A 23,158-nucleotide genomic window follows, 5' to 3' on the forward strand; every position below is an offset into this window, starting at 1 on the left:
TAGCCACAATGAGGAGTAGCTTGCCGACAAGCAAGTGAATCTCGATAAAAAATCATTATGTTCATTATTTGATTCTGAGGTGATTGGTCTTCATTGATATTGATTCTTATGATTGATTGGCTCACTCCTCGACACGGCGGTATAACTTTCTTGCTCTCTCTCTTTACCTTACCGTAAACTAGTTGTCAAGCTCTTTAGTGTAGCTAGTTGTGAGAGCTTGTTAGTTTGGTTAGTGTGGCTCTTTAGTTATCTTTTGAGAGCACACTAACTTAGTATAGTGACATAGCTTTTGTGTAGATAGAAACTATATAAACTAGAATTGTGGTTGGTGGCTTGCATTTTTAGTAGGCTAGCGCAACACTTGCTTCGCCTCATAATTGTCTAACTGGTTTGTTAAGTGTTGTTGTAGAAATTTTTAATAGCCTGTTCACCCCCCTTTAGCCATTAGGACCTTTCAATTGATATTAGAGCCGAGGTCACCGTGATTTGAGGCTTAACAACCTTCGGTGTAAAAATAGCTCAAATCAACAACACCAAAAGACCACACTAATTTGATGGCACAAATTATCCATATTGGAAATCAAAGATGACTACACATATCAAGTCAATCAATAGAAAAGTGTGGAAGGTGGTAGAAACCAAAATTGAGATTGGTGATCCGGAGAATCCCACCGCGGCCGAAGAAGTGCTTCTCCAAAATAATGATATTGCTCTAAGTGCCATTCATGATGCAATTGATGAGAGAACATTTGAGCAAATCAAGAATATTAAGATGCCTCATGAGGCTTGGAAGAAGTTGGAAGAATCATTTGAAGGCACTCAAGCCATGAAGGGTGCAAAGGCATACATTCTTAAAGAGAAGTTTGCAAGCTTTAAGATGAAGGAGGATGAGAGTGTGCCGGAGATGTTCCATAGGCTTCAAGTGCTTGTCAATGATCTCAAAGCACTTGGAGAAGAGGTGAAGGACAAGAACTTCTCCCACAAGTTCTTGAGATGTTTACCTTCAAGATTTGGCACATTGGTTACTATTCTAGTAAGGAGTGGTTTGGACACCATAACACTAAACCAAGTGTTGGGAGATATAATGACCGATGATACATATAGATGATGATGAGATGGAAGAAAAGAAGGAGAAGAAAGATGAGAAGAAGGATGAGAAGAAGAAGAAGAGCGTGGCATTTAAGGCCACATCATCCAAGGGCAAGGCAAAGCAAGATACATCAAGTGAAGATGATGGCTCATGGGTTGATGATGATGATGAGAAGATGGCTCTCTTTGTTAAGAAATTTGGCAAGTTCATGATGAAGAAAGGGTACCATGCTAGAAGAAAGAAATCTTCATCCAAGAACAAGGAAGAGTCAAGAAGGTGCTTCAAATGTGGAAGCAAAGATCATCTTGTTGCTCAATGTCCATACAATAGCGACAATAATGATGACAACAAGAAAAACAAGAAGAAGGACAAGAAGGAAAGGAAAGAGAAGAAGGACAAGATGACCTTCAAGAAGAAGAAGGGTGGTTCATATGTGGTCACTTGGGATAGTGATGCTTCCTCAAGTGATGATGATGATAGTGATGATGACAAGACCACCAACAAGAAGGCACTTGCAAGCATTGCAATCAATGAAAAGCCTTCTCTCTTTGACACTCCATCATGCTTCATGGCTAAGGCCACTAAGGTACAAACTTGTGATGATGGAAGTGATAATGAACATGATAATAAAAATGATAGTGATAGTGATGATGATGAACCTACTAAAGATGAATTATTTGACATGCTAGAAGATACAAAAGAACACTTTGACATCTCCAGTTTTATTTATTCCTTGGGTGCATCAGTCGGTCTCAGAGATGGAGACCTTGATGATTGTACTTGATTCTCACACCATTTCAAATTAGAGCATTGTTCCGATCTTAGCTTGAAGGTGAATCGCTCTTCCTTGCCATTGATATGGAATTTAATTTCTCTGGCTCCGACATCAATGTGTGTATTTGTAGTGCTTAGAAAGGGCCTCCCAAGAATGATGGGTGTCTTCATATCCTTCTGCATGTCAAGTACTATAAAATACACTGGAACAAAGGAATTTCTTATTTTTACTGAAATATTCTCTGCGATTCCTATAGGATAGCAAATTGTTTGGTTGGCTAGTTGCAGGCACATCGATGTTGGCGTAAGCATTGAATAGTTGAGCTTGTCGAAAACCTTCTTGGGCATGACACTGACACTTGCTCCAAGATCGCATAGCGCATTCTAAAAGTTTTAGTTTCTGATCGAACAATCAATAGTGGGACATCCTGGATCCTTCTTGACAGGTGATGTGTTCAGGATGGCCGCACTACACTCCTCCATTAACTTGATTACATCAGTGGTGGGCAGTGGTCTCTTGTTGTTCAGGATGCCTCTGAGGTACTTCGCATAGGTGGGTACCTATATGGCATCTAGTAGAGGAATATTGATATATAGCTTTTGAATTACCTCTATAAACTTATCAAATTGCTCATCCATTTTGGCTTTTCAATTTCTATGTGGAAACGATAGGAAGGTGGTGTCATGAAAATCTTGCATCATTTCCTGTGATAGTGGCTCGACTTCTTCAACTTCATCGCCCTTCTTCTCCTCTTTGTGCTGCCACCGATGTCCATGTCGGATATGGCAGATCACAAGTAGACTTGCCTCGTCTTGTGGTTATGGCATTGACCTTCTCAAGGTTAGTGGCAAAAGGCGTAGCAGCGGCCAACTGAGCTAATTGTGATTCTATCTTTTTACTATAGCTAAGTTGGTCTTTTATAGCATAAGAAAAACTATCCATTTTGATATTTATGTTTTCTAGGATCTTATCATTAAAAGCAAGCTTCTTAGAAATATTGTCATTAATCCTAGCTTGTTCTACGATCAAGTCTCTCAAGGATGGTTGCTTAGGATTAGAGGGATAATTACCTAGGTACTTACCTTGGTAAGTTGACCGTTGTTGTTGTTGATTTCATCCTTGCCTCTATTGTTGTGGAGCAGAATTATTGACGACGATGTTTATATCTTCTTGAGATTTGGGGAAATCAACCCCCAAATATTCTCTACATATGTTTTGGGAATTAAAAGCATCTTGTATGGCCTGACGATCTTTCTTGTAATTGGCTCGCTATTCAGGCTAATTCAACAAGACGTCCATCTTAGTTGATAGTGCACACACCTCTTCTACTACTTCTTCGCTCTTATTGCATGCTTCAATATTGCATTGAGACCAGCCTTGATTAGAGGCTATCTTCTCCATGAGAGTTTCAGCTTCTCCAAGGGTGAGTGACAAATGATCCTTCAGCAGTAGCATCCAGTTGTTCATGAGCTTTCTAAGTTAATCCATGGTAAAAGCTTTGTATTAGCAACCAATCTTTCATCCCATGATAAGGACAATCTAAAATATATTCTTGGAAACATTTCCATGCCTCTAGAATGGTCTCTCCTTTCTAATGTTGGAAATTAGAAATCTTTCCTCTTAAGGCATTGATCTTGCCTATAGAGTAAAACTTTGCTAGAAAGGCCTTTGAACACTTTGCCCATGTGTTGATGTCTTCTTTATTGGTGTGGAACCACTGCTTTGCCCTTCCCACTAATGAGAATGGAAACAGGTGGAGTAGTATAATGTCTTGAGTGATCTCCTTGATGGTGATTGTGTTGCTAATCTCCAAAAAATTCTAAAGATGAGCACTAGCATTTTCATGTGCCTTTCTGCTAAATGGAGTAGCTTGCACCATGTTAATGAGGCTTGACTTGAGCTCGAACTCAAGGTTGTTAGTTTGGAGTGTTGGCCCAGTGTGGATGCTCTTAGTGCTTGGAGCAAAGAATTCACGTAGAGTCTTTTTAGCCATAGCTTTAGAAACTGATGTTGAGCTTCCTCTTGATTGGTTTGATTGTGATTGATGGAACTTGTTGATGAATCAGAACCAATCCTGCAATACCCTGTATAAGATATGAACAAAGACAAACAAGGGTAAGCCAGCTAAAACAGAGGTGTTATGATTTCATCAATAAATATTTATTTGATCAATTCTCTTTAGCCATGTGCCCCTCCCCGGCAACGGCGCCAGAAATGCTTGTTGGCATTTCTTAGCATCACTCTTTACTAAGTTGTCATCCATAGCAATGATGCCCGAAATGCATTGTTAGTAATTATTGAGAACACTTGTAAATTTATATATATATTAAGTAATTTGCAAGCGTACAGATAATATACCATTGTAGCATTTCACCCGAGAGTATATCAGGTATCGTTATTTATATTTTATCCACAAGAAAGAGCGACGGGATGGCAAGAGATATTGACAAATATGCATACTTATGACAAGATTATTAACTCTCATGCTATAGCAGGGTAAGTCAAATGATAAATAAATAATAAGCATAAGGCATTGTTAGTAATCCAGAGATAGGAATAGATACTCATAAATGTAGTATGGCTAGGCAGGAGATTAGTTAAGAGCAAAAGATTGCTAAGTCATTCCTTATTTACTAAGTCTTTTGTACATCCAAATATATACACTCTCATCTATAGCATAACTAACTCTGTATCTATGCATAAGGAACATTACTAAGGAAGATCAAGAACAGAGCTTGACTTCCTTCGCAACGGGGTTCTACTTGCTCTACAAACGAGGAGTGGACTACAAAGAACTCAACGGGGGTGTCACATCCGCGATCTACCGCATGACCCAAAGTGTAGAATGCATCCACAGGTAAATAATATTTAAGCACCACGCTTACATAATGTTGACCACTTAACTCACTCGAGTATTGAGCTAAGCGCTTTGCAAACATATATATATATATATATATATATATATATATATATATATATATATATATATTCATTATTAATCATGACTATATCAAGCATATAACTAGACCAAACTAGGAAATATTCATTATTAATCATGACTATATCAAGCATATAACTAGAGCAAACTAGGAACATAATAAATAACAACATAATATTGAAGTAGCACAAAGTCATAAATAAAAAGGATACAATGGATATACCAGCTTCCAGACGATGAATCCGGGATCCTGAGCAATAGCCCAAACTCTACTTGAATCTTGCTAGCTAGCCTATACTAGAACTTTAAAGAATTAGAGCTATATTCTCTTCTCTCTGAAAACCCTGATTTCTGATCTGATCTTGACTTATGGCAGATTCCTTAGGGAGGAGGGCATGGGCTGGTATATATAGGCCGGGGCGTCAATCCTGAGCCCTCAGATCAAACCGACTTAAATAAACGACGTAGATGCAATCCTTAAGGCGGTGGAGAACGGACATACGAACGGGGGGTTGACAGGTGGGCCCTAGGGGCCGGCCTTGCCTTCCGCTTCGGTGTGGTGTCTTCTCAAGTCTTCTGAAACCTTCTGGGGTAGTTTTCGCTGCGGTTAAGTATGATTTAATTTGATGATTTGATCCACCTTGACGGTTTTCTGGATAAATCATGCTAAAAACATAGATTCACCAATACTCGTAAAAATTGTCAGTTTAAACCCCTAAGTGTATGTTGGTGATTATTTTTATACATGATTTCAAGTTATATTGACGGTTCTTGATGGATGATAACTACCGTCAATAAAGGACATTATAGATATTTCAACGTCAACCGTAAAGAGTAATTTTACCAAATATTTTTATAAAACAGTTTCAGCTCCACGAGTAGAGCTGCTCTACTGGTTAAAGCGAAAAAAACCTATTCTAGGAGTTGTATCAAACGAGTCTAAAAGACACAAAACGAGCGGACAGAATTGATGGGACGATGAGCTATTGAGTGAGATGAGCGAGTGGATAGCGATCGCTGATAGACGAAAAAATGGCTTACGGATACAGGGGAACTGCGATGTACTGATATGGGAGGACTCGGGTCGTCGGCGATGAGTAATGAATGATACATTGCAGACACAGGTCCTATGATTATATTTTTTTTTACGCCTATCGATTAATTTAAAAAGGCATTTTGGGCTGTTCAGCCATGAAACTAGATGATGGATGTAGGTCCTGCTTTAATTGGTCAAGCAATTGGTTTGCATGTGTGACCTTGATGTAAAGGGCTCACTGGCACACTAATAGCAATACTGGACAAGATGGGACCAAGCTAACTAAACTAACGCCGGAGTAAGCCTGCTCAGATCAGTACTAATACTATTTAATTCATCGGATGACAATTTATTTTTCTGTAGCATACGACATAATAATTTGATGCTTTGTATTATATTGTATTTTGATGATGTATTTTCTGATATTATTTTTTGTGTGGGCCCATAAATACTATAATATTTTTTAAATATTCCGTTGCAACGAGGCACGAGCAATTTTGCTAGTGCTAAATAAAAGGGACAATCTATTTAGCTATCAGCTCATCATAAGCGCATACAACATATGCACACAGCGAAGCACGGTTAATTCTCATCTTCAAGTGCTCCTATGAAGGAGCTGGAGCACTCGATGAAGAGTCACTTTTTTTTTTTTGCTCAAGTTCCTAATTAAAAGGGCTCCTGCTCCTTTACTATTCAAGCTAAAAAAACGATTTTTCTTCGTAAACTGTTTGGCAGGATTTATCCGACTCTTTGGTAAAAGCTGCTGTCGCAGCCGGAGCCCAAGCCATGCCCTTAACCGGAACTACCAGCGAACAAAATGAGTCACAGGCTCACAGACACTGCCACCCCCACTCCTGGGCTCCTGGCCTAACCTCGCGTCCTCGCCGTGGCCCAATTAGTTGGCATCGGTGTCCCGCGCCCCCAGCGGCCCAGCCCCCCACCACTCTGCAACTCCCACACACAGACTCGACCGGAGCGTGGCGGCGGCGCGGTGCTATCTCCTCCGCGGCTCTGCGCGCAGTCGTGGCGGCGGCTGCGGCGTGCGTCCCTGCTGTGAGCTTCATCGCCCCGTGTCAGGCTAGCTTAGGCTGACAGTGGGCCACAACGTCGGCCGCACGACCCGGAATTTGGACAATCCTCGCGGGCCGCGGCTCGCGCAGCCCTCTCCCGCTCCCATGGATCCACCGCAAGAGTCGGCCGCCGCCGGCCGCAAGCGGCGCCGGCGAGGGGGCGTCCGGAATCGCAAAAAGCTTTCCTCGCAGAAGGGGCTTCCTCCGGCGGCTGCGCCCCCAACACCGGCGTCCCCACCGGTCAAGCGGCGGCGCAAGGACATCGCTAGCCAGGCCGCCGCCATGCCGAAGAGAGGCAACACCTCGAGCCTACTGGACAAGGTAATCTATCTTACCTGGATGGCCGGATTGGAGGGAGTGTTCAGTGGTGCAGTAGAGGGTTTGGGTTGCAAACTATATCGAATCCCTCGCCTGCTTATTGGGGACAACAAAAATCTATGTATGTGCAACGCCAGTGTTAACAAGTGTGCTTTATGTGATGATTAATGTATTAGTGTTTTTATATAGTATATGACGGTCAGTTCTGTGATATTGTGCTGGTAGTCCTTTTGCATCTTTGATTATGACAAGCTGCAGAAAAAAAAGCATAACTAAATGAAGGAAAGCCCCTTGTTCTGTGCATTGCTGTATCTTAGTGCATTGCTCCAGTTCGCACAAAAAAATAACAGTTGGCGTTCATTTGGTTCTACTTCATAAATTTAGCACTGTGAATTCTTGATGGCAGGAGTTGTTAAGCACTTAAACCTGACTTACATCTATATGGCTTCATTATAGAGTTTATCCCTGTTTGGTACTTTCATTGTTTTCTGTGAACTAACCAATCTGTTAATCTGTTTGTTGTTTGCTGACATCTTAGATGCGTGCAAGGTTATCTGGTGGTCATTTCAGAATGTTAAACGAGAAGCTATACACTTGCAGGTTTGCATTCTACGCATCACACTTGTTTTTGATTGATTTTTTTATGTCTTGATGAATGGCTTGAATGCTATACTTTCTGTGATTGCATATGACAATCATTATACAATGCATACATGGTTGTCTGTTAGCTCCTATTCTCTACAAATGATGATAATTCATGATAGTGATATTGTGTCTCATTACCTCCTACTTTCTGTGATTTGCTAATGCTAACAATTTCCCCATATGACTTTATATGCTGGTTGCCTTATCATTAGTAAAGCATACTGTACTGAATTACTAAAGGTCTGTTAGACCTTGGATTGGAATCCATAGACAGCAGAGCTTCACTTATCACGTTTCATTCACATCTTCACATATATATTCTTTATCTTTCTCAGTGGAGAGGATGCGTTTGACTACTTCAAAAATGACCCTAATCTTTTTGATGTGGTACGTTATTATTTTATTCTTGCTTTAATACTAGTATCTGTCTCAAAAATTTATTGCTGTGATTATTATGCAAAAAAGGATTCATTCAAGCAACTAATTAACCATGAGGTACATGCTTGAATTCACGTTTCTCTCTTAGTATCATACAGGATATCAAGAGCAGATGTCACACTGGCCTGAACAGCCAGTGAATGTAATAATCAATTGGTTGAAGAGTCACAATGCATCATGGACTGTTGCTGATTTTGGCTGTGGTAAGATTAATCTTACTGTCCTGTAGCTGGTGCTTCTTGCAAGTTTCCTCCTTGTTACATCTTTTTATTTCCCTGGCACAATTATGAGAATACTATTCAATTATTCATATTTCCCAGGCAATGCCGCAGTTGCAAAAAATGTGAAGAACAAGGTTTTCTCCATTGATCTTGTTTCAGATGATCCTTCAGTGATTGCTTGTGATATGGCTCATGTAAGCACTGGCTGCAAGCTGCATAATACCTTTCTTATGATTTGCACTGTTAGCTATCTGTCCTTCTGTTAGCTATCTGTCCTTTATGTTAGTTTGCTAAACGTTTTCCTGGTGGTTCTTTGCCATCCTTGTGGTTTTTGCATGATTCTTGGTAATGGTTGAGAACAACATCGCGGGGGTTTGTTGCATGAGCAAGAATGGTCCATATTTTGACAATATTTTTGTACAAGACCATTTCAGCGCTATTCATTTTTTACGAACCTGCAGAGTTGCAGTTGAACAGTTTATCTACCATGGTACTATGTTTTTACGTGAATAAAGAATTTCTAGAACTATATTTCCTTGATGTTAATATTCGATTTTTTATTTTTTGGTAAAAGCTAGCTTAATTGAATATTTAGTTTTGATGGATGAGTTGAAGGTAACATAGCTAAGCTAATGTAGTTTCTTTGAGGTGATGTGCATCGATTAAGCAAAAACTTTGTTTTATGTATTCTTTAATATGACATAATTGCATCAGTGTCGCATTCACTAACTTAGGAAATTGAAGTGTCTGATGACCGAGTTAGAACGATAGATCACTTATTGTTCATTGTTCGTTGATGATCCTTCACTTCACCAAATGAGTTCCTATGGTTCTTATGAGCGCCCCCAAATGAGTTCCTATGGTTCTTATGAGCGCCCCCCTCCCCCCCCCCCCCCCCCCCCCCCCCCCCCACAACCCCCTTTCTCTCTCTCTAAAAAAAAGATTGATTCGTAACAACATCCAATATTTCGTCATCATCCTAGTGTTGAATTAATTTTAAGACACATGACTTCTCTATTCGAACTTCGAAGAGAGTGTCCAAAGAGATCTCCTGTTCTTCCATTATATATTCTGCCTTTTTTCCAGGATGAACCTAGGAGTAGTCAGACTGAATAAATTGTTCACTGAATCTTTGACTAGTGTGCAAATAATTAATTGAACTAAACTTCTTCCTTCTTTTTTTTGGCATCTCTGCAGACTCCATTGGAGCCATCTTCTATAGATGTTGCAATATTTTGTCTTTCTTTGATGGGAATCAACTATCCAAGTTACTTAGAGGAAGCAAATAGGGTTCTGAAGCCAAGGTTTGCTTAACCTTTAGCTGCTGCAACTCTTACTGCAAAGGGGCTACTTCTTGTTTTCTTTACTTATAGATTTGTTTATGCAGTGGTTGGCTTGTTATTGCTGAAGTGCGAAGTAGGCTAGACCCAAACAATGGAGGTGCTGATCCTGAAAAGTTTTCTAAAGCCATTATCCAGCTTGGCTTTTCGCTTGTTTCAAAGGTTTGTTTTTTCACCTGACTTCTTAATTTGATATATTATTATGAAGTACTTGTATATACAATAAGCGCCTGCAAGTACTGAAACATGTGGTGCTAACTAGCATTGGTTCTCTATGGACCCAATCAATCTACTTTCCAGTCTCCAGAATTGTATATCTAAGATCGACCATATGGCCTTGTTGTGTATGCCTTCCTGGGCCCACAATATTGGCGACGCAAGAAGCACATCGGCAAGCATTAGGCATGTTTAGAGCATCTCTAAGAGTCTTTCTTAAACTCACTATCTAAATCATCATTTGGACAGGCATTTGAATAAAGTAGCTCTCTATATTTTTTCACCCTCCAACTTGTCTATATCTTGTACGCACTATAGAGAGCCAACCCCGCTCTCCATCTTTAGCTAGCGAGAAATCCGTAATAAAGGATAGTTTTATTTGGAGATCTAATTAAAGAAGCTGTTGGAGGGTATTTTCCACCAAAATCTCTATTCCTATCAATTAGATAGGATATAAAGAGGTTCTTCGTGTTGCTCTTAGAGATAGAGTTGGATTGGAAGTTAAGTTAGCTAATTGTTAGGAGATTAGTTAGCCTTGGTTTAGTTGAGATTGGTTGTAAAACTTGAATATGTTTTAATGGCCTAATGGGCCAACCTTATATATATGAAGGGTAGCTGATCAGGAAAATCAAACAAGAGTTATTATTATTATTATTTTTTTTTGCTGAAAAAACAAGAGTTAATTTATTTGACATAATTCTCCAGAGCCTCCTTGAGAGGGCAAACACACTCCGCCTCTTGCTGCAACGTATATAAGAATCATTCATGGCCTGATAAAAGAGCACATCAAATGCTTGCCTGTGAATTTCTTCAATTTGATATTTTGGTTCAGTTGCAGAGTTGCAGTTTTTGGCTGAAAATTAATATATCTTGCTTGCATGATCCATTCCATTCATTGTTGTCTCCTGGTTTATTTTTTGTTATGGTTTGTGTGGTGTCTAACACAAGATAGCGTGTGTGGGTAAATACCATATGACAGGCACAACTATATTGTATCATCACGGTTCACGGACATTATATCCTGTAGAATGAAAATAGCTGGGTTACCTAAATATACGGTGGCGCTATGTGACTCCAATGTATTGAGTAATATTAGATTATGACTCTGAGAGCTTTGCTCGTTGCATCCTTGCAATACTCCTGAGAACTAATCAGTTTGTTAACTACTATTTGTGGAGCTGGTATGCAATGCTGGTTTGTGAAAATTTTGCATTGATTTGTGATTGCCATGTTTTACATGTGAACCTCTGTAATGGACTAGAAGTTTGTTCAGTCCCTTCTATTCTGGCACCTTCATAATTTCTTATATACATTGCATTTTTTTATTGATGGAAGATTACACTCCATTTGCTTGATAATAGATGATTCTGATAATACTTTCTAATTGGCAATTGGTATCATTTCTGCAGGATGTGAAAAATAAAATGTTCATTCTTTTCTGCTTCAGGAAAAAGGTTAGTTTCAGTTTTTGCTACCTTAACTACCTAGATCACTTGGCCTTCATGCTGAATTCAGTGGCTTACCATGCCCCTGCAGGAAAAAAGTAAGGTGGCAAAGGGCATCGATTGGCCCCAGTTGAAACCGTGCTTGTACAAACGGCGATGAGCCGATTGTCTCATATCCACAAGTAATACTGTACTTGTAGTAGGGCTCTTTAAAAGTTTCGTCAAACTGAAGTGTCATGTCTAGATTAGGTCCTCCGTACCTGCATGGCTGCATTTGTATGTCAGGCTATTCCATTATTTTTCACATTAGCTGCGTCTTACATGTATGGAAGCAGATCATATATAATTCAAGTCTATGTTTCACATGCTGCAAATTTTGTGTATGGTCCAGCGAACGAACATCTGGACCATTTTCATTTTTCAATCTGGAATTCTGGATCAGCTTGAAAAAAAATGTGCTTCGGAGTTTGTAGGATCCAGCCCAAATTTGAACTGAATCCCCAGGATCTGATTTGAACGGCGATCTAGATTTTCTAGGATAGATGAGGCCTAGTGGCTATTTGGCATGGCTCCGGTTTTGGCTCCTGTAGCACTTCTGCAAAGGAGCTGGACTAAACACTTTAGAAGGAGTTTTTTTTTTTAATAAACAGTAGTGGAGTTTTTTTTTTTATAAGCAGTAGTGGAGTCAAAGCTGTTTTTAGAAGGAGCCTTTTGTTCTTAGGAGGAGCTTTTTTTAATGAACTGTAGAGGTGCCTGAGCTGTCTTGAGGTTAAGAGCTGAAGCTACAAAGATGGCCCTCAGTGCTTAGGCTCTTTCGTCGGAGCACTTGAGGACGTGCCTTGCCAGGGGGCCCTAGTGTATTTTCTCCCTGTGTACAATTGAGGTCGTCGTTGTAGAGCAGCTGCTGGAGACGTCACTTAGGCGTGTTTGATATCGTGGTCCTTCCCGGCCCGGCCGAGTGGTCTGGCTGTGGCCAGCTTAAGCCCGACTCGAATGGTGCAGCCTCGCTTGTTTGATGTCCTGTTTCTTCTGAGCCAGGCCGAGTTGGGATCGTGTTTGATAGGATGCACATATGGATACGGTAACCTTGCATCTGGAATATGGTGACGTTACCTCCCCTCACTCTCTTGTCGGCATTCGAGCACTTGCCAGGCGTCACGGACCAGCTGCTCCTCCACCACAGCCATCGCCGCACACGTCCTCGTCGCGGCCGAACACGTAGAAGGCCTCGCGCAGCTCGTGCTCGGTGGCCTCCTTGTGCTCCAGCAGATCCTCCATGCATGCCCAGCTTGAGCACCGGCATGGGTGACATGGCTGGCATCGGCCGGCGACACCATGCCCAGCTTGAGCACCGGCCGCACCTCCCTCTCGCAGGGCGATTAACCCGACGGCCGGTGGCCTGCCGGCGCGCGCGCACGTGAGCGGCGGCGGTGCAAGGCGGCGGCACCGCTGCGGGGCCCGCGGGCTGCGGCAGTGCCGGCCTGGACATGAGCACCTTGAGCGGCGAGGCCGGCCACGCGCGGGTGCCTGAGACGGCGGCGGCGTGGCGCGTTCCGGCGACCCGGGGTCCCAGAGTTGGCAACCAAATGGAGGAAGAGCACCAGGGACCTATCACGGACATGACTACGGTGATGGTCGAGGCGATGGGCGCTCGAGTGTGGCCGGCCACGTGCGCGCTGGATGGGTGGCGGTGCTCCGAGGGCGTGTCCTCCTCGCCGCCACCGGCCGCGCGCGGGTCCTCCTCGCCTCCACCGCCGCGCGCGGCGGCTGAGCAGGGCGCAGGGCGCGGCGCCGGACGTCGCACGCCGCCTCGCCACCGCGGGGCAGCAGCACGAGCTCGCCGTGTCCTAGCGCGAGCGCGACACGAAGCGGTGCCGGCGTCGGTGACGAAGGAGCGGGCCTCCGCCGTGTCCCAGTAGACGGAGAAGAAGGGAGCGGTGAGAGCCGGGAGGTGACTCTACGCCGCACTACGTCGCACTCGAGCACTCAAGCGAGCCAAGCCGCCAAAAAACGGAGGGGATGTCGTTTCCCTGGAGCCAGGAGAGAGAAGGAGTTTTGCACGAGCTAGGCCTGGCCCGATGGTGAGTCCAGGATATCGAACAGGGCGACTTGCAGGCCGAGAGCGCAGCCAGGCTGCCGGACCAGCCCATCAAACACGCCCTTACAACCCCATTAGAGCGGGGACATCGAGCAATGTTTAATTCACTGTTCAGAGCCTAAACGATATGGGTGGCGTTTATTTAGGAGTACAGTGCACCTAGTACACTGCATACTTATAAAATAATAGTATTAAATATTTTATTTATAAAAATAATATTTGAACATCATCATATTACATAGCGATGGTCCCAAGAGTGAAAAGGAGGATGGTTCCTCACTGTCGTCCCCCACGGATACCGACCAGAACTATTTTCTTATTTCAATCTTCGTAGAGGCTGGGCAGTTTGGCGGGTTTTCGGGCTGAATCTAGAGCTTCGCCAAACAATATTTTTACTAAGAAGTATAGGCCATGTTCGGCTTATCTCATATTCGGTTTGTTTGGCTTCTTTTTTCAGCTGAAACAGTGTTTTTTTCTCACAACAATTCAGCCAGAACAGTGTTTTTCAGCCAGTTTCAGCCAAGTTACTAGCGAACGGGGTCAATTCTCTGCTAATTCTGTAAAGTGATTGTCTAAAATGATTAAATGAACTAGAGGGCTGAGAGCTGAAAAAAGTAGTTTCTTCTAATTTACTCCACGTACATAATCACTGTACATACAGTTTACTTTAGATATAGGGAATCAATTTCAATTAGAGAATCATATCTCATAGAGAGTTTTCATATAGAGAATCTAAAGCACCAAGAGCTCTGACAAACTAGCCTTAAATCTGCTCCGTCTCCATCCTCTAATAGAAAAATTGCTCACAGAAAATCAGTCCCGATGTCAGTGCACCATGACCTAGGGGCTGTTTGGAGAGGAGCTGCAACCCCACGCGTCCGAACGATCGCTGCCTGAGCAGCTGGGTTGTCTGGGACTGGGAGTATCCCAAGCAAACACGCCCGATCCATGTCAAAAGCAAAGCACGAGCTGGCCCAGGCCGCCTCCTGCCCGCCAAGGAGACGCTCCACGCTTCCTTCTCAACATGGGCCGCTCGCGCTCCTTCTACCAGCCCGCTTCGGTGCTTGCTTACTCGAGGCCCACCGTTTCCGGGCCTCTTGGACTTGGTTGGGCCTTCTTCCCACCTCCCGGCCGGTCCGCCGCGCAGTTCCAGTTTCGCCTCTCGTCGCCGGCCCCGGCGAGCTCCGCCTCCTTGATCTCCCCCGACCAGCAGCTTCCCCACTCCCCAGCCTCGCACGCCCCCTTCGCCGGCGCCGTCATGGCGTTCGGCAGACGGAGCCCCAGGTCCTCGCGGCACCCTCCCGCGCTCGCCATCGTCACGGCGCTACTCCTCGCCTTCCTCTCCTCCGCCGCCGCGGCGGCGGCGGCGGCGTCATCGTCCACCGACGCGATGCACAACAACAACTGGGCCGTGCTCGTGTGCACCTCCCGCTTCTGGTGAGCCCTCTTCATCCTCCTCGTCTGCCCCTGCCTGGCTGGCTGGCTTGGGATCCAATCCGGTTCTATCCTACTGGATAGGCATAACTTCGGTGGGTTTCGTGTGAGGGACTAGTAGAATACCAAATAGGGCGCGGCTTAGGGCCTGTTTGATACACATGGCTAATTACTAGCTGGGCTAAAAATTACCTCAAATTAGCTATGGTTGTCTAGCTACTTGGCTAACTACTAGTTGAACATTTGGCTAAAAAATTAGCCCACCTATGAGCTCTCCTGTTTTGATGCACTAGAGCAACTTTAGTTAATTTTTAGCTAGCTAGCAATTAGCCCTTGTATCCAAACATGCCCTTAGTGAAGTTGATTGAATTCACGGCGCTGGTCAGAGAGCTTGTCGTGTGCTCATGTGACATCTAATTGGTGTCGGATCACACAAATGATACTGTGTATTAATTAGTGTGTGGTTTTTGGAACTCTATCCCATAGATAATGAATCGAAGTTCGCATTTGCCTGTACCGGTAGTGGTAGTTGTTTGCATGGATCATTGAACTTCCAGCGAGAGAGAGCATTGGCTTCTCAAACTTCCGACTAAGAGCTCGTTTGGATATCTGGAATTTGGTGGATTCAGAATCATATTGTTTGGGCAGTCTGTTTGGCTCTGTTTAGAACTAAAACAACAATTCCAATCAATTCAGTGAAGCCCACCAGACCAAGATAAGATTCATGGCTTGAAAAGTGGAAAGTCCAATTCCATTTTATTCTACTATTTACTCGCCTGCTGCCCCTGTCATTGGAAGCATCTGACCTATTCCTTGTAACCGTTAGACAACCACGAGTCCACGACATCGTTAAAGGAGCACTATTGAGCATGCCTGCTCGGCTGCTCAAAGATGCTGGAAAAGCATTCAAATTCAGTGGACCCAAATGGGCCGCATAGTATTGGTTTACTGTTTTTGCTGCAATACCTGAGATTTATTACAAAAATCTAGAATGATTTGGCAGTTGTTCTCAATGAGGGATAATCCAACAACAGATCTGCCATTTTGTCGCAGGTTAAGAATAATCATGCTTCAAAAGTCAAGTGCTTTGAGTAACTATGTGAGTTCAGTTGTGACTAACCAACCTAACAAGGTCAAAAGTTCTTAAACACAGTATTGATCTAGATAGATACAGTTTTGCATGTCTGTTCAGTTGTAGGTGACTTAATCGTGTTAGAGATATCTCCATTTCGGATGCATGTCATGTTCTCAGTCTAATCTAACAGTAGCATTCAGCTAGGTGGATAATGCTTTACATTATTTGCGCATAACTCTTACTAATTATTATTTTTAACGTTCCCAGGTTTAATTATCGACATATGGCGAATACATTGTCCCTGTACAGGTATCACATTAATTTGGTTTCATGTGGAATTATTAATCTATTCTCTGTTTAGTGTCTACAACTTATTCCATATTGTTGCCTTTTGTTTCCTTTCAGGACTGTTAAGAGATTAGGAATACCTGATGAGCGAATCATACTTATGTTGGCGGACGATATGGCCTGTAACCCTAGGAACAGCTATCCTGCCCAAGTTTTCAATAATGAGAACCACCAGCTAAATCTCTATGGTGACAATGTTGAGGTGAACCTCTGCATGCTGTAAATATTGTTACTGAACCATAACATGTACGTAGTGTCTAAGAACACTACACAGTGCACCTCACAATGTTCACTTAAGTGCACATAATGCTTGTCTGATCCGAGTGTTTGAAAACATTAGAAAATCATAATACTTTGAATTTTTGCTCTTTTTTTACTTACTATGACAGGTCGATTATCGAGGGTACGAGGTGACAGTTGAAAATTTCTTGAGAGTATTGACTGGTCGACATGAAAGTGCTGTACCAAGATCGAAGCGTGTCCTTAGTGATGAAGGAAGTCATATACTTTTGTACATGACTGGACATGGTGGTGATGAATTTTTGAAGTTCCAAGATTCTGAAGAGCTTCAGAGCCATGACTTAGCAGATGCTGTGAAGCAAATGAAGGAGAAGCATAGGTGGTTTATTCTTTGTCAGTTTATTTTTTTTTCTTCACATCTTACTATACAAGATTCCCATAGGTAAAATCAACGATTTTTCAAGAATCAAATGCTTCCTTACCATCTTCAGTTTGCAATAGTTGGTTTTGACCTATTCTCTTTTATCTGTCTTTCAGATTTAAAGAGCTGCTGATAATGGTAGATACCTGCCAAGCTGCTACTCTCTTTTCGCAGGTTCGTTTCACTGGTAGAAATGCATCTTGTAATATAAATATGGGCCATGGCAATTTAGATCATATTACTGTAGGCTACTAGGTTTAGACAAGATGTGGCACAGATACACATTCTCTGTATGTAAATACTATACCTATATGTATGTAGCCATACCTGACATATTTAATATCTGCAGCTTCAATCACCTGGTGTTTTGGCGATTGGTAGTAGCATGAAGGGTGAAAACTCATATTCTCACCATCTTGATTCAGATGTGAGAACATCCTTTCCATTTACAGTTTTGACAGATATTCTCTATAACTTCATTTTGGCTTAAGTACTTTTCATCAAGCTGATCAATCTGATCTGTTGTTGTGGCAGATAGGTGTTTCTGTTGTGGATAGGTTTACCTATTATACACTTGCTTTCTTTGAGAAACTGAACATGTATAGCAATGCCTCACTGAACAGGTACAAGTGTAAAACAAACTTTAAACAGTGTTGCTGATCTTATGCATATTGATCCATAAGTACTTTTAACTGCTGTATTCCAAACTTAATGTTCTCACATGTTTTTTGTAAGATAAAACTTTTCCATGAGGAATGTGTTATGCCTCTTTTAGGTCTTATTGGGATGTGCATTGAATCCAAACGCTTGGCTCATTTTGCATTAAGATAAGATGTTGAGTCTGTTGTGCCATTTGACGATTTGCATGTGATATGATGTTAGTAGAAGGGATATGTCGGCACACTATCTTTGGTACCACATAAGAAATTGAAATCCACTGCTGGCAACTGGCAAATTTTATCAAATCTGCTATTCTGTGGTTACATTGGATCCTGTATTGTGGGACATAAGCATAGCATCTAATTTTTTACATCAAGCACGACAAAATACGAAAATGGGCTCTATAGGTCATAGAGGGTATGCAACTCTTTAGAATAACTTCTGAAAGAAGCCACCGTAAACTGTCAAACAAATTACTGTTATTTTCTTTCTCAAACAGGCAGAAGAGCTGCCCGTCATTGTATTATGTACACAGTAGTAAAGATCAGCCCACCAATTACTATTCTTATTGCATGCTCGAACATTGTTTATGTTGATTTTACTTACCTTTGGGAATCTATCGTGAAATTCTGCTGCTAAACTTTGGTAACATTCAACTATGTTATGTTAGAAACAATGTATATGTTCATATTGTATTTTGATAGCCTTCTCATTTCGTATGCTGCAGTCTTTTCACCTCATACAATCCTTCCATGCTGATGTCTACTGCGTATTATCGAATGGATCTTTATGAGCGGCCCTTAAATGAGGTAATGAGACAGTATATATTTCTGGATTCTAATTAACCACTCTTGTTCACACAAATATTTTTCTCTTTATTTTCTGTCATTGATCAGGTGCCTGTGACAAATTTCTTTGGATCAGTCATGAAGACTCTCCACACAGATTCAGCCTACACAGGTTTCTTGGCTGCACATGACTATGCAACTCCCTTGCCCGTCGGAGATAATCTTGATGATCATTTCATGTTAAAGGACAGATCTACCCCAAGAAGATCAAACATAGAAAAGGTGAATTCTAGTTTGAGTAAGTTTTGAGAGAGCTAAAATAGCGGTGCTAGTGTCTAGGTCTACTTGGTTGAATCATTGAGTATCCTAGACGGTCTTGTTCTAATTCTCTTATGCTATTATTGTTCTCCTTTCTATAGTTCTGATTACTGTCAAGCTTTGTCTCGAAAAAAGAAAGTTTTGAGATGCTAATACTTTACAAATTGCAACATGCAGGAGGCACAATTAACGCCTCATGGATGGACTGAAGTTCTGCTTGAACAGCTGGAGGGAAAGAATACTGACACTGTTGTGATGTATGGTCTGGGAGGTATGGGTATATTGTTGGCACTTTCAACTTGGTTATCAATGTAGGCGCTAAAAACAGTTCTGTTCACACACGCTATCCAAGAACGCCCCCCCCCCCCCCCCCCCGGCGCGTGCAGGAGACATCCAGACAAACAAAAAAAAAGAATATGCTTGGGAGGTTCTTTTGTTTTATTTGCCTTGGTTTTTAAATTCATTAACGTCAATTAGAGTTCTCTAGAAATTGCTGTGTGTAGTTCTTTAGAAATTACTGTGTTATTACTCTTTTAACATGATCTTTTGGGAATGATTTGTGCATCACATATCTCCATCAGTCTGGTTGTTTTGATAGCCATTTGAGTAGCTTGTCTCCTTGCAACTTTTGATATATTAATTACTATATACTCTATCCGTCCACAAAAGAATGCAATTATGAGAAACGTGTCGGTCGAACTAGCTCAAGTTTGACAAGTTTATAGTAAATAGTATTAGTATTTATGTCTCCAAATAAATTTATTATAAAAATATATTCTATAACTAATCTAATGGTATTTATTTTGTTTCATAAGTGTTAGTACCTTTTATTATAATTTTATTCAAAGTTTAAACTGTTTGAGTTCTCGAAATATGAGAATTGCATTCTTTTATGGACTTAGGGAGTACATATCCAGGTTGGAATAATAGTCCAACGTTTAATTTTCTGGAAGCTTGTTGCATGATGTGGTTTTCTAACAGGATGACCTATCTGCATGCACATTAGCCCATATACGTTCTGTAAACAAAAAAAATCTAGGTAAACAGGGCAAATATCACGTCAATAGTGGAAGGACCATATACTGTATACTATCCATTTATATCATGGAAAACGATCATTGTTACCAAAGAAGCATTTTCTTTGTGTTTACGATACTGTAGTTTAGTGCATTGCAGGATACATATAGCCATTTCTACTTTTGACATAATTTTGTTTAGTCCCATACAATACAAATTTACTACTTCTGTATGACGGTGTCAGCTCATAGGGTTCACAAGTAAGTGTGTTTAGCCAGACTTGCCCCAACCTGCCATGTTTTTTGTCCACTTTATGGTTTCTGGGGTAAACTGTAAGTGTAAGATTTTACAGTTGAGTTCACTGTTGTTTGATAATATGATGCCATGTATTTTAAGTTCATGTATCAAGCCATGGTCCGATCATCCGATGGTGCTGCAACAGAGTTCTTCTGTCCTTTTGGAGCATTGCCTTGTATTAGCAATTACTCTCTAGTCCCTACATTCCAAATTTTAATATGTTTTGGCTTTTCTAGATTTATAGTTTTTGCTGTTCGCTTAGATACACATAAACTATGTCTAGATGTATAATAAAAACAAAAGATCTAGAAAAACCAAAACATTATGCCATGCGTTCATTACATTACATTACATTTGACTCGTCGAGAGCGAAGAGGAGAGAAGAATGTGTCGCGGTCGTGATATTCCGGCCGGTGCATGGTCGTTTTCGGCGGAGAGAATGCATGATGAGGGCACGTACAACGCGTCCCTTCGGTTAAGTGGAAAGTGTTATCTATTAAAATATTAAAACGGCAACAAAGTGGTATACAAATTGATGTTCATAACTGATCTTAGCTACATGCAAAGCATTAAACTGCTTGGATATTCATAATCCGTCTTTAAAACGGCAATACAATGGTATACAAATCAGATTCTGTCTCTTAGAGACGACCGACCCTTTTTTTTTGTGGGTTGTACATGCCCTGATATCATCTATCAGCCACGGACCAACGTACGGTACGGTGCGTGTGCCTTGACGCTGACCCTATACCATATCATGCGTCGTCGTAGGAGTAGTAGTACGTACGTGCTAGCGGTAAGCGCGACGGCGACGGCGACGCAACTACCGTACCGAACCATGGAATTTAAACTAGGGCGACGCCTGATTTATTAGGAACAACGACGATCCAAGCAAACGCTGCGCTTTGTGTCGCTCTCGATCAGTTCGTCCTCTCTCTGCCTCTGATGAGATAGTGAGAGGGATATATGTGCTTCCATCATCGTCACTCATCTCGCTCTGTCTCTCGATCTGTATCATCTGCATGCATTCAGCGTCGTCGATGGAACCGAGAAACCGGCCGGCCGGCTAGCCGCGGCTCATAATTTGTAGGATTCTTCTCTCATCTACTATTACGTAGTAGTACTCCCTCTATATATTTGCCTCTCTCGCCTAAGCTGTGACGGACGACAAGGACAGACTAACCATGCTTAATTGCTTATTAATGTAACGGCCGATGTCTATACTAGATTATATTATAATATTTAATTAATCACTGAACAAAATGCGTACGTACGTACGTCTGTCATGTACTCTTGTCGTCTTATTAGCTAGGTACGTAAGTCGGCGTTTTCACGTTGTCTCATCCGGCCGGAAATGGACAGCTCAGATCCATCGTCTAGCGACCGCTCTACTACACCTCTACTACTCGATCATCGTCCATGGATGCCTTCTATCCATCTCGATGATTCCTATGCATATATGTGCCATTCAGCCTATCACGTACAGTGACTCCTCAGACCCACAGCTACTACGTACCTTCGTCTGTGTGTCGCCGCAGAGCCCTAACGACATCGATCCATCGGCTTCTTGTCATCGCAACCTTTTGTTGCATTTTCTGCCGTTTGGTAAAAAAAAACTAAGGAAAACTCATGGGCGCGGATATAATATAAATAAACAAAAGGGGCATGAATATAATCATTATTATTTATTCATGCACAATGTTGGTGTTCTTTTTGCTTGCCATCCGTTGGACATTGCAACTTTTCCAGCCTTTTTGGGCTGCCCAATGAGAAATATGGTCCGATCAACAGGCCATTTTGGGCCCTGCTTATTTGCTGCCCACACTTGTTGCTGAGTTGCGAATAATAGTTTATGAATTAGAGACTGATATATAGACATAGATGTGTGAGAAATAAATTTGCAAGGTTCATTCTTTTTAGGTGCGTGATGTTGATATAGCCTTGATTACCATATATGTGTTTGATCTAACTTTGCAATATATAGCTTCCACTTAAACAGTCGTTAATGCCACTTACATTGCATGTTAGTTGCCAAATAAAGAGGTCGAGGTCCGGTGCGATCACAACGAAATCATGTCCTCCTTGTAAAAAAAAACGAAACCATGTCCTGAGGCGAGAGTGTAAAGCTTAGGGATGTCTAGAAATTAGTTCATTTTAATTTTGCACTCTAATCCATACATAGAAAATGCTAATAAGCTTTTGGAAATCTGTCCAAGCAAGCCCTTATAAAGTACTAATGTTACAACTTACAAGGGCCTCCTCTACAAACCTGACATGCATTGAAATTACCACTGGGCAAACATGCACGTGTGCTCCCTCCCGAATCAAGTGGACACCAATGCAAAATATAATCTGTGCGCACATGCCTGGCGCAAACCTGCAACGTTCCAACTGGCCCGGCCGGCCGTCCTGATTTTTCGGAGTGCATGATCGAAGATGTAGAGGAGAGAGATGGCGAGAGAGAGAGAGAGGAAGACGAAACAATAGACCCAGCCACCAAGGCCCCGGTTTTGTTGTGGCGTGGTGGGCTAGCTGTGGCTGTGGCGCGCCGTGGCCTGGCGCAGTGGCGCTGCGCGCTGGTGGCTCCATCCACTCCACGCACGAGAAAGCTAGTGTGTATACGGTTGGAGTTGATCCCAGTGATTAAAGCTTAGCTTTATTGCGCTGTCCCCAGATTTGTCCTTGCGGCCTCAGCTTTCCAAGGAAAGATAACAACAAAGTTAAAAACAGATGGCTAGACCCTAGAAAGATGTTGCTAGGGCAAAACCGTGCAATTACGGCACAGCTGACCATATCCTACTTGCCCTTTTTTCTCCTTTCACCAAACCACACTTTGATGCCCAGTTCAGATCTACTCATCTCCGCAGAGAGAGTAGGACAACCCTACTGATGATCTCCACATAGGACCCATGAATGTAAAGACTGGAAAG

The 23,158-nt window shown here is 42.1% G+C and overlaps 1 protein-coding gene, 1 non-coding gene and 1 pseudogene across 2 annotated transcripts; all 3 read left to right on the forward strand.

Moving 5' to 3' along the window:
* Positions 1 to 3,385: 3,385 nt before the first annotated feature.
* Positions 3,386 to 3,492, forward strand: LOC136478599 (small nucleolar RNA R71). Its single transcript, XR_010764322.1, has one exon. It is a non-coding gene; the product is annotated as a small nucleolar RNA R71 (small nucleolar RNA).
* Positions 3,493 to 6,741: 3,249 nt separating this feature from the next.
* Positions 6,742 to 11,946, forward strand: LOC136471363 (ribosomal RNA-processing protein 8-like). The gene is made up of 9 exons (XM_066469089.1): positions 6,742 to 7,230; positions 7,766 to 7,827; positions 8,208 to 8,259; positions 8,399 to 8,513; positions 8,631 to 8,725; positions 9,729 to 9,835; positions 9,919 to 10,033; positions 11,497 to 11,541; positions 11,624 to 11,946. The coding sequence occupies exons 1-9, from the start codon at positions 7,015 to 7,017 to the stop codon at positions 11,690 to 11,692; spliced, it is 876 nt and encodes a 291-aa protein (XP_066325186.1). The 5' UTR covers positions 6,742 to 7,014; the 3' UTR covers positions 11,693 to 11,946.
* Positions 11,947 to 14,483: 2,537 nt separating this feature from the next.
* LOC136471364 (uncharacterized) lies at positions 14,484 to 20,359 on the forward strand (annotated as a pseudogene).
* Positions 20,360 to 23,158: the final 2,799 nt, after the last annotated feature.

Source organism: Miscanthus floridulus, chromosome 8, assembly GCF_019320115.1.
Source record: "Miscanthus floridulus cultivar M001 chromosome 8, ASM1932011v1, whole genome shotgun sequence".
Taxonomy (NCBI): Eukaryota; Viridiplantae; Streptophyta; class Magnoliopsida; order Poales; family Poaceae; genus Miscanthus; species Miscanthus floridulus.